Source organism: Macaca fascicularis, chromosome 5, assembly GCF_037993035.2.
Source record: "Macaca fascicularis isolate 582-1 chromosome 5, T2T-MFA8v1.1".
NCBI classification, from domain to species: Eukaryota; Metazoa; Chordata; class Mammalia; order Primates; family Cercopithecidae; genus Macaca; species Macaca fascicularis.
This window is the reverse complement of record NC_088379.1, coordinates 64,178,544-64,190,728: the sequence shown is the minus strand read 5'-3', so window position 1 is coordinate 64,190,728 and position 12,185 is coordinate 64,178,544. Positions and strand designations below refer to the sequence as shown.

At 34.6% G+C, this 12,185-nt stretch overlaps 1 protein-coding gene across 2 annotated transcripts in view; it reads right to left on the bottom strand.

Moving 5' to 3' along the window:
• The window catches only part of SULT1B1 (sulfotransferase family 1B member 1), a 38,143-nt gene extending 26,282 nt beyond the window's left edge, over nt 1–11,861 (bottom strand). For both annotated transcript variants that reach the window (XR_012435322.1, XM_005555154.5), the window contains exons 1-4: nt 11,699–11,861; nt 6,239–6,430; nt 5,838–5,966; nt 825–922 (exon numbers count right to left, since the gene is read on the bottom strand). Coding sequence is in view for 1 of the 2 variants with exons in the window: in XM_005555154.5 (XP_005555211.1) it covers nt 825–922; nt 5,838–5,966; nt 6,239–6,386 (375 nt within the window). In the remaining variant the exon portion in view is untranslated. The remainder of the gene's footprint in view (nt 1–824; nt 923–5,837; nt 5,967–6,238; nt 6,431–11,698) is intronic.
• Between the last annotated feature and the right edge of the window lie 324 nt (nt 11,862–12,185).

Here is a 12,185-nt window from a genome sequence, read left to right as displayed (position 1 = left end):
CTTAAAGAGATTAGAAAAAGGAGAGTAAAATAAACCCAAAGCTAGTAGATGGAGAGAAATAATAGAGAAAAAAAGCAGTAATCTATGACACTAAAAACAGATAACAGAAATAATTGATAAAACAAAAAACTAGCTTTAAAAAAACAATAAAATTAATATACTTATGACAAGACTGACAAAGAGAGAGAAGACACAAATAACTGAGATCAGGAACAAAATGGTATCAGAACAAATCCTGCAGCCATTAAAATAATAATGAGTATAATATGAACAACTTTTCATTCATAAAGTCAACAACTTAAGAAAGTTTCTCACACATCACAAATGATCAAAAGTCAGATAAGAAAAAACACATAATCTGCATAGCACTGTAACTATTAAGGCAATAGAATTTGAAATATAAAATTTCCCCCAAAGCAGATAAGCAGGAACAAATGTTTCACCAAGGACTTATACCAAATCTTCAAATAAGAGCTCACATCCTTAAGTTCAGTTTTTACAGAAGGCCTGACGATCTATGGAGAGTTGGGAAATAAAAGTAGCAATATTGTGCTGAGATTTTTGATTCTGTTGCTGCTCAACTTCGGAAAACTTGAGTATATAAACTCAGACTAAAACTTAATTTTTAATGGAAATATTTCAATGTAGCTCAGTTTTCATGGTCACAAGTAAATGACTTCTGAAGATTTACATACAATGTGAGTGGGTATAGATTGTTGCAAGTATTTGGTTAAACAAACAAAAAAAATTTTTTTTAGTAAACTATGTGAGTGGGTAAAGGGATAGGGTCACACTAAAAAACTGACTTGGAGTCTGGAGTATACCTTGCAATTGTTCTCCCAGAAAGACTTAGGAAGAAGATCAGTTGGTAGATGTGTTTTCACAATCCGGGGTGATGGATTCTTCTCTAATTGTTCTATACCTAGAAATTTAGTTTAAGTATACAGAAATATTAGAGTCTCCAGAAAGGCTACGTCTCCTTATTTTGCCAACCAGTTTTTCAAGACATTTTTGAGCATTATGTAATGCAGCTAAATTCTGAACCAATCACAGGCATTTCACCACATTACTAGAGTCTGTATTGTGTAACATTCAAGGGTACACATTCTGAGGTTAGTCACCATGAATTCAAATGCAGACTCTATCACTTAAGCAGTGTGAGACACTTTGAAAGTATCTCAGAATCTCTGTACTTCAGTTTCCCCATCTCCAAAACGAGAGATAGTAATACCCTCTTAAATAATTTGGAGTTTTATTGTACCTGTGCAATAAATGACTTTTTAAATGTTTTGTACCTGTGCAATAAATGACTTTTTAAATGTTTTCTTCATGCCAAAGAGATAATCAATAACTAGTAAGTCTAAAACTGGCTATTGTGTTGTATCAGATACTGTAGCATAGATGACATTAACTTTGAGTGTAATATCAGCTGTTGTATCTATATTTTCATTATATTCTATATGTGTCATATGTCTCTCCATATATGTATGGACAGGAAAAATGTGTAATCTTTAGTTATTAGCTTAGCTCTTTGAAGTCATACAACAAATATATGGTAGAATTTGGTTTCAAATTAAGGTCTTAAGAGAGATGATACATAAACTTCTTATGCATTCCTTTTTGTTCCACAGTATTACTTATACGCAGTCTAAACTCTGGAATACCTGATAATCTTAAATCATCTTGCCATCGCTGAATACAAAGGCAAACCCATGTAAAATTACATCTGACTCACTCATTGAAAGCAATACTTTGTTTTAAATGTTCACAATAATTCACTGCATATGCTAAGAAGTCATTCAGCCTATTACAACATTTTTCTTTTAATGTTCTATAAAACACATTTTGACTTAGTAAATTTTTAAATTATTTGTTTGTTTACTGTATGTCCTCATGTCCCTTCCCCAACCTCACTCCTAAACATAGACTAAAATGGAGATTTCATAAGAACAGAGATGTAACTTGTTTTTTTCATAAATGTCCATAGAGAACAGTGACTAGCACATGGTCAGTATGAAGAAGACTATTTAATGTCAGTAGAGACAGGTTTGGCAGACAGGAAATTAAAAAATGTGGAAATCCAAGTTAAATTTGAATTATCAGATAAATAGCAGGTTGTTTTTAGCATGAATATTTCCCGTAAAACATTTGAAAAGTGCTTGTATACTTAATAAAATTGATATTTATCTGAATTTCAAATTAATTAATTGTCCTGTATTTTATTTGCAAATATAAATGGCTGTAAACATAAATTACCGTACAACTCCACCAGGGATTTTACTATGCCTCTACTGATCTAGCAACTACAGTCAGTTTACCCAGCATATAAAAATGAGAAATTGTAATCTTCCACAACTCGTTATTACTTAATGGCCATGACATGAACTTATGTCTGTTTCTTTTAAGAAGTTTTTCTCACATCTGTTGTTCCCTGTTCCGCATTCAGCTTCCCTGAAAGAGTTCTCAATTTCTCCTGTTTTGCAATCATTTTGCCAAGTGAGTCTTCTAAATGAACCGTTTATATCCACAAGTATGAGTGTTAGCAATGTGTAAAGACAATAAAACTATATTCACTCTCTAGAGTAGATTTATTTATTTATTTATTATTTGAGACAGAGTCTCGCTCTGTCCCCCAGGCTGGAGTGCAGTGGTGCAATCTCGGCTCACTGCAAGCTCTGCCTCCCAGGTTCAGGCCATTCTCCTGCCTCAGCCTCCTGAGTAGCTGGGACTACAGGTGCCCGCCACAACGCCTAGCTAATTTTTTGTATATTTTAGTAGAGACGGGGTTTCACCATGTTAGCCAGGACGGTCTCAATCTCCTGACCTCGTGATCCACCTGCTTGGGCCTCCCAAAGTGCTGGGATTACAGGCGTGAGCCACTGTGCCCAGTCTAGAGTAGATTTAAATGATGCAGTTTACCCTCATCCACCTGCTGAACTCCAGCCATTCACTGTCAGGCAAAGCTGCATAGCCTCCCTCTCTATCCCCAATCCTGCCTTCCAACTATTATCCTTTACTCCCATGTCTCTGATTACTTTGGTTCTGTCACTTTTTCATTTCATACTTTCTATGGCTCTGAAGTCTTGCCTCACTCTTGAACTCATTTGGGTTCCTTGCTCCCAGCATAATCCCTCAGTTCCAAGCTTTCCAAGGATAGACATGTTTAAGAACATCAAGCCATAACATGGGCACGTTTAAGAACATCTCATCATAACCATTTGCTTTAAGAATCTTTGCAGTTTGCATTTTAAGTCCTTGACAAATGTAAGAGTAACAGCTTTGTGAGAGTAACGGATTTGCTTTGTAATGCTAAGTAAAAAATGTTGAGTATTTATACTTGAATTTTAAGTTGAAATCTTGCTAAATTTCTAATTTTCTTTTTAAAATTTTTTTAGAGACAGAGTCTTGCTCTGTCGCCCAGGCTGGAGTACAGTGGTGGAATCATTGCTAAGTTTCTATGTAGTTTTGAAACATTTAACATGGCTAAGATTTGCTGTATTTGTGAGCTTAATTTATTGGAGTATAAGTACTTGGGAAGGTTTGTCTTGGTCAGATAAAGTAAGTGCTCAAGGAAATGAAATATACTAATTATATAAATGCCACTCAAGTGTTTAAAGGAGCTTAATTAAATATAACTTGGATCAAATATTAAACTCTTTTTGTTGTATAAGTAAAATAATAATATTTATAAGCTGAACTTAATGGCTTAGGAAAGAACTGGGATTTTAGATTTGTAACTCTGAAAAATTGAATCTATTTTTTAAACAAAATGAAACAAAACAAAAATTGGCATTTGCTCTCTGACTTCTGGCAATGACATAGAAGGACTGACATCCTGCCAGTTGATCCGTCTCTGCCTATGGAAGTAACTATTTCAGTCAGTCTGCTGAGGGGCACCTCCATCACAGAAGAGGATTTGGATATTTCTCTTTACATTGTCATACAGGTCTATCACGATCCTACTACTTATTTTTATCCCAGGATTCTAGCAGCATTAGACAGTCAAGCTTCACTTCTTGAATACCCCTCTCATTTATCTACAGGACACCATACTCTTCCATTCCCTCTTAGCTCATTTTTTTTCAGTTTCCTTTGCTAGCCGCTCTTTCTCTACCTAACTTCTGCATGTTGATGTTTTTCACAGCTCAGTCCTTCTCTTCTCATATTGCTCCACAGGCTTTCCCTGGGCAATCACATTGATTCCAATGTCCAATTATGCTGACATTGCCTAATGAATATATTTTAATAAGCTCCAAATACCATCATTTTAATTCACTATAATTTTAACTGATTATAATATCCAATGGCATCTCAAGGTTACCATTTCACAACTAAAATATTAATAACTCTACACCCAAATGTGTTCCTCTCCAAGTACTTTTCCTTGCAAGCAAATGGTTCCACAGTCCACTTGCTTGATGAAATAAAACTGTGTCATTCTTGATTCTTTCATTTCCTTCATATTTCCTTGACAGTCCATCAACAAGTCAAAAATATATCTTCTCTAGCATCCTCAATTCTGCCTCCACCAAGCAACTTGTGGAATCTTTGTATTTAAAACAACAACAAAAAACAAAAACCCTATAATTTTTCTTTGCATAAAACCCTTCAATGTCTTCCTCAATGTTCTTGGAATAAAATGAGAAAATATTTTAAGAATTACAAGTCCTACATGATCTATCCTAGCCTAATTTCCAATTGTTTTGCATCCCACTTTTTCCTTCTTTCATGGATCATTTTAGTCCCCAGGCTACATCAAGGTCTTCCTGGAATATGCTTTCCAGGACTATATCCTGGGATATTCTTTACCCAAATATGTACTTTTTAAACTCAATTGGGAGTAGATACCCCTTGTTAAATTTAGACTAAAGCTGTCATCTTACACATTTTAAGTTTGGCTTAAAGGTTTCTCTATACATAGTGAATTGTAACCTAACTGGATGTGTAAACATATTACATTCTACCTTGTGCCAATCACCAAGTTTTGGCCAATCGAAGGTGGCCAACTCTTCAAACTGTGTTCAAATAAGTCAAACACTAAACTGTAACTAAGCCAGCTGTTTCTATATCTCAATTCTGTTTTCTGTGTGTCACATTCCTTCCTTCCATAAACCATGTAGCTGTTCTGGAATCTCTGAGGCTATTTTGGCTCAAGAGGCTGCCTGATTTGTGAATTGTCCTTTGCTCAATTAAACTTGTTTACTTTAATTTGTCTAAGTTTTTTGCCTTTATTACTCATTTAAAGTAAGCTTTCCTATCGTTCGCTTCCACAGAACCCTATTCTTTGGCTGTGCAAGACTACTAACATTGACATACTGTTATTTACTTTTTAACATCACAATATTACTGTAAGCTACCTATGATACAATATATAATTTCTAATCATTATGTATCTATGCCATAGCACAGTGAATAATTCTTTACCAGCATTCCATAAATACTTGTGGAAGAAAAATTAATAGTATTAGTGAATTCTACGTTTTAAGAAAAGTTGCTCCTTGTTTATTAATTACAACAATGTCCTAAATTAGGAACTTACTGATCTAATCTGACAAATTCTACCCAACAAAAGTCAATAAGACAGAAAAAGTATTGTTTATTTTATCAATCAAATTTGTAATTGTTTTGTACAGTAAGACTCTCATCTTTGATATCATACCTGGATATACAACAGACAAAAATAAAGTTTCTTCATATTCCTCAGTTTTACATTGTTTTCCAGCTTCCATTTTATGTCACCAAATCTACTCCAGTTTCAGTGAAAGTCACACATACAATAATGCATATGCTGTGTAAATAATATTACAAAATAATAATTCCAAGTGGGTTAAATTTACCTGATATTCTTAATCCAGGGAGAGTCATTTCCAACATTGGAACTTTTTCGGTAATAAAACCTCGCTTACATTTTTCAATATCTCCATCATTTAGAATCATGTCTGTAATTTCACTAACCCAAGTAGTACCTGTGACAAAAGGCAACATTTTCAAAATAATTACCCAAATTGCACAGGAGAAGGGAGAAGAATCTATTGGAAACACTACCATTTTAACATATTCTATTACAAACTTAATTCCCCTTTCTATGCCCCAAATGCCAATTTTAATATACTAAAATAGGTGACTGCACTAAATGAATATTAACTTTATTTAGAATGATAATTATTTTATGGACAAGTTGATTTCCAAGAAACAAAAATCGAGGTCGGACTTGAATTTGTCAGGCCACAGAACTCACCTGATTTAGGATAAGTGGCTATCACAATGTCATCTGGTCTGCTATGGAACTGTTCAATTTTTTCCCAGTTGTTCACAAAAGCACAGGTCATGGGACAACCATGGACCAACTTCAGATCTTTTCGCAGAATATCTTTTGGGGAAAGCATCTTAATACCAGATTGTACAAATATATAATAGATTGACAGTCGTTCTGGAGAAATATAGAGAATAAAAATCAGAATCTGAGTAACTAATGTTGGTCTTAAGACACCGCAATTTGTCACAAAGTAAAATTGGCCTTTTACATTCTGGGCACATGGAGATCTAAGTACAAAGGGCGTATTTTGTGGGCATTAGGTGCAGTAGATTGCAAGAGCAGTAACTGGCTCCGTGACAAGCAGGACAAAGGTCTCTAGTGGATGTTTTGGAAAGAAATGAAACTGCATCTCTTTCTTTGAGTTAAAATGCATGTTTCACAGAAATATGCCATAAACAATCTGAACAATCTGGACTTAAGGCAAAATAAATCCACCGTTCATTATTAAGACTTCAGCTATACTTCATTTTTCCTTAAAGAAAATTTGCTGTCATTCTGACCTTTGATCTTCAGTTTGTAATTCATCTTCTTTCTTTGTCTGCTTCTAAGATTATTTTCTTTATCACTTATTTGGAGCAAGTGGATTATAATGTTGCTAGGTGTGGTTATTTTCGTGTGTGTGTGTGTGTGCGCGCGCGCACTCACATGCACATTTTAGCTTTATAGAGCTTCTTGGAATTGTGAGTTTATGGTTTCCATCAAATTTGGATAATTTTCAGCCATTATTTCTTCAAATATTTTTTCTCTCTCTCCTTCTGAGACTATAATTACATGTATATTAGGCCATATGAAGTTGCCCACAGCTGAGAGATTATCTATTTAGTTTTTTAAAAGGCTTTTCTGTGTGTTTCATTTGGGATATTCTCTCTCGCTATGTCTCTGTAATTACTAACCTTTTCTTCTGCAGTGCTTAATCTGTCCTTACTTCTTTCCAATATGTTTTATCTTGGGCTTTGTAGTTTTAGTCTCTGAATGTTCAATTTCAATATGCGTATATTTTTTATTCTCAATTTTTTAAGCATACTAAATACAATTCTAATGATTTTTTTCTTTGTTAACAGTAACATCTGCATAGTTATATGTTGTTTTCAGTTGATTGGTTTTTTTTCTCATTATGGTAGTCTTTTTTCTCCTTGTTTACATGTCTGATAATTTTTTTATTGGATGCTTGGTGCTCCTGTTACTTCTGCTTGCTTAGAAACTGTCATTGATAATTTTTTGCGTCAACCTGACTGTGCCATGGGGTCCCCAGACATTTGGCCAAACACTATTCAGAGTGCTTCTGTATTGGTGTTTTAGGACTAGATTAATATTTAAATTAGTAGACTGAGTGATTATCCTACCTAAGGGGGTGATCTTCATCCAATTAGTTGAAGTGTGAGTAGAGCAAAAAGCGTGATGCTCCTAGGAGTGTTCCTTCTACCTAACTGCCTTTGAGCTTTAACGAAAACATCGTTGTTTTTTGTTTGTTTATTCCTACCTGCAGATTCAAACTGAAACATTGCTCTTCCTGGATCTCCAGCCTGCCAGCCTTTTGACTAGAGCTAAACCATCAGCTCTCCTGGGTCTCCAGTTTGCCTGCTCACCCTACATATCCTGGAATATGCCTGCATACCTACCTCTAAAATAATGTCATATATGTATGTGTTCAAAGGCAGTCAGACAGGAAGAATTCCTCTTTACCTCCAGGAGAGTCACCCTTTTGGTTCTATTCAGCCTTCAACTGATTGCGTGAGCCCCATCCACATTAGGGAAGGCAATCTGCTGTACTCAATCTACCAACTAAAATTTTAATCTCATCTAAAATCACCCTCACAGACACACACACACAGACACACAGACACACACACACACACACAGACACACACACACACAGACACACACAGACACATACATGCACATTAGGTAATGTTTGATCAAATATCTGGGTTTCCCGTGGCCCCATCAATTGGACACATAAAATTAGCATCACAAAGATCTACTCATTATTTATTTTTTCCATTTCGTTTCCACTGAACTTTGTAAGTAAAACCATAGCCTTGCTTTTAATAATGGTTTTCATTTTACATCAATTTTATTTTATTTTACAATTTATAGATTCCTTCATAATCGGTGTTCCATTTATTTCTTAAGACCTGTTAATTTAATAAGATAGAACACGTTTACTATTGTATGGATAGAAAGAATTTGAACTTATTGCAGCATAAATTGCATAATATCTTAGAGGAAATTGTATTGCTTCTAGTAAAATAACTTTAAAAATTGCCAATCAAAAGTTCTTAATTGATTAAGCATAACAGTTTCTGGTAAATATTTTGTAAGTAATTTGTGAACCCACAAACAAAACTCACTAACTTAACAGCTAGCTGGAGCTTAAACTAGTTTACCTAACATTAATTTGTACAGAAAGAGGTATGCTTTTGACTAGGAAGAACATGTTATGATAACAGCCTTGTATTTCAAAGCCAACTCCTTCACCATCACTACCCTCATCAACACACACACACACACACACACACACACACAAATCTAGGAGGAAGAAATTTGGGCAAACATTTTTTCATTTTATATTGTAAGACATGTATTACATGCGATATTTTTATACACTGTCATTCATATGTTTCACACAAAAATGCTGTGTTATTTTGTTTTTCCAGTAAAAGTCATTATTCAACAATAGGTTTGTCCTGAAACATGTAGCATCTTATGCTACAAATAGAGTGAAAATTAATAAAAATATCTTGAATTTTGCATTTTCATACTGTTTATTGAGTAATGGAGTTGTAGGCCTCAGAAATCTGTAATAGAAGATATTAATGGAGGAGCAGTCTCAAAATAGATTAGACACTGACAAGTTTAGAGCATTTGAGGCCCTGGGGCAAGGATGCCAATGACAGCTGAGTGAATGGAGCCTTTTAGGAAAATTATATTAAATATTTATCTTCGACATGCTTCTTAGTTATCCTCCATTTCCAGTAAAATGTCAGGTAGTCTTTGTAATATTTTGTTAGTGAAGATAGTCTTGTAGAAAACATTCTCCAGCATGAAATACTGTGGAACATGTTAGCAGCTCAAGAAAGGAACAATTAATGTGGATGGTCAAGGAGTCAGCAAAAGGAGGAATTTGAAAGAAAAGAAAGTAAGTCTGTAAGTAGTGTACTTGGGATGAAGTTTGCATTGAATAAATTGAATGAAGAAATGAATGAATGATGAGATTTCCACTTCTCACCCAGAATCTTTTGATATCTCGAGAATGGTGCCCCTTCTCTGTTTGGATATAAAGGAATGAGTGCCCACAGGAGTCAACATAGTACATTCAGATATCAGACTTGATTTCCACAGGATAAATGAAATAGCTCTTTCTGAAACATTTTATTTTATTAACTTCTTAACAAGTTGTTTCTTCCCAAATTATCTAAAGGTAAAAATCAATGGTACACCTCATTTCAAAAATTGTCTATTCTGAATTAATTGAGAAAAATAAATGAGTCTCTATTCATTGGCTCCAGAATGTAATGTTTAGTAGCAGTATAACTTTGCTTATCAACTCTTATAACGCATACATATTATGCAAAAGTGAAAGAATATTGATGGAGCCGATACCTTTTTCATACTGTCTACTAAAATTATATAGACAAATTTATTCCCCATGTAGCAAGTAGCTTATATTATATATTTATAGCATCATTTCTGGTTCCATTTCATGTCTTGGTTCATCCTTTGCCTTTTCTTTATTTATTCATCTTAATTTAACTTGTTCTATTCTTTTATATGAATCCAATTGATTTACAATTTCTATTCAAATTACAGTCCATGTACAAGCCCCATGTGTTATTGGCCTTATCGGAGAGCTTGTTAGAAATGTAATATCTCAGGCTTCAACCAGAAGCAGAATCTACATTTTAGTAAGATCTTCAACTAATTTGTTTGCACTTAAAACTTGAGAAAATGACTTTAAACTACCTTTAATTATCTAATGATACAGGGTGCATGTAAATGATTTATCAAAATGAATTCAGTGTCTTTTAAAACAAATTGTGTTGATCGTGCTTCTTCGTGTATATGATCTCTAATCATTACCTACCCTGAAAAGATCAGTCTTACTTTCATTCTGTGGATAAGATTAGGAAACAGATCTTCAGAGGCCCTGCTCAAAGAAGCACAGAAAAGGAGTGGCAACTCAGGGATAGACTTTAGTTTGTCCAGCTCTGTTCAGGTGATCATACTGAAAATTTACTGTAGGCCCAACCCAGAGTCAAAAATGTCTGTGATTTATCTCATTCAAACAAGAGTGTTTACAAATTGGAAGGGATTTTTGCTTTGACAATGAAAATCCCCTGTGACAAAAAGGTCAGGCTCTTCATGCTGTAAAAATGTTGCTGGAGAAGAATAGAATGAGTAAGAAGATGAAAATAAGGCAACTGATTGTGAATATATGCTAGTCACCTCTGGAAAGTGGGTGTGTCCAATACAGGAAGCTACAGGGTATTAGGCATGAACTAGCATTACCTCGTTATGACCAGTGGATAAATGATGAGTTCTGAATTATATGGGGAGAAGGGTATGGAGAGGAGGACTGGAAGATATCAAATAATTGATATAATTAAACTAGATATGCTGAAAGATGATTTATGAATGACATTTGCTTTAAAATCTAAAAATTAGTTCATAAAATATTTTAAACTCTATTGGAAAGGAGCAGGCAATTTAAAGTAGTTGTAAATTATACATGGGATCTCAAGACTTCATATTTAAGATGAGCCATAGGCTGAAAATTAAAATGTCTAAAATTACTTTAAGGAATATTAATGGAACAAAAGAGAAAAATAAAAAACAATGCCTGTTTTAGAAGAAACTGAGTCATTTAACATTAAAACTATATTTTTCTTTCAGTTAGAAAAAAACAATTTCTTCCATTTGTCATACCCTGGCAAAGTTTAGCTCTATCTGATACACATCAAATCCAGCTACTTAAATAAATGTAGTAAATGACATATTTTATATTCTGGAATGCACCTTAAAGGTGTGTGTATGTGCATATGTCTGCATGCATGCATGTGAGTGGGACTGGATGAAAGATGGGAGCAGAGAAACGAAAACTTGAAAAAGATTTCTTTTTCCGTAAGTGGTTTACAGTTTCATGAGAAGACCTCCATTCCTTGCATGCTTCAGTTCCACTAAATGTAGACAACTAAAATTGAACATTGAAAGCTTCAGAGATGTTAGACAGCATAAACAACAGTTTTCTATAAGAAAATTGGAATTATGCCAAAGACTTGCTAATTATAAAATATGTTCAAAACAGAAATTGTTCTAAGGCACACAATATTCTGTGGGGGTAGGACAAAACTTCAAAGAAAGAAATTGAAAAGCAAATTTTACCTCACAATTTAATCCCTTTGTTCAGTTTTCATTTTCAGCCAGTGAAGCTGTTGTAGAGTAACCATGAGAAATGGCAGTGGTTCCGGGAGGGAATGGGGAGCCCAGGAAGGCTCCTGGCGCCAGGAAAAAAACAAGTTCAAGGTTTGATCTGAACGTAGCAATCACTGAGTTTACAGGCAGCTAAGATATAAAAAGGTTAAACTACCCACACCCACAATCTCTCACACACACACACACACACACACACACACACACACACACACACGAGGCAAGCTCCACTGTTTCAACAGCTAGCAAAGCCAGGAAGACAGGAAATGGATCAGGGTGGTGGCCATAAGTCAGCACAGGCACAGGTTGTTTAGATTTTAAGCTGTCTGCAAGCTTCAAAGGGTCTGAGAAATGCAGAGGGAAAGAACATGAAGGGTTAGTGGATCAAAATTCTTGCTTCTCTATATCTTATAAGAATGTCTTCTAACAATTTTGGCCA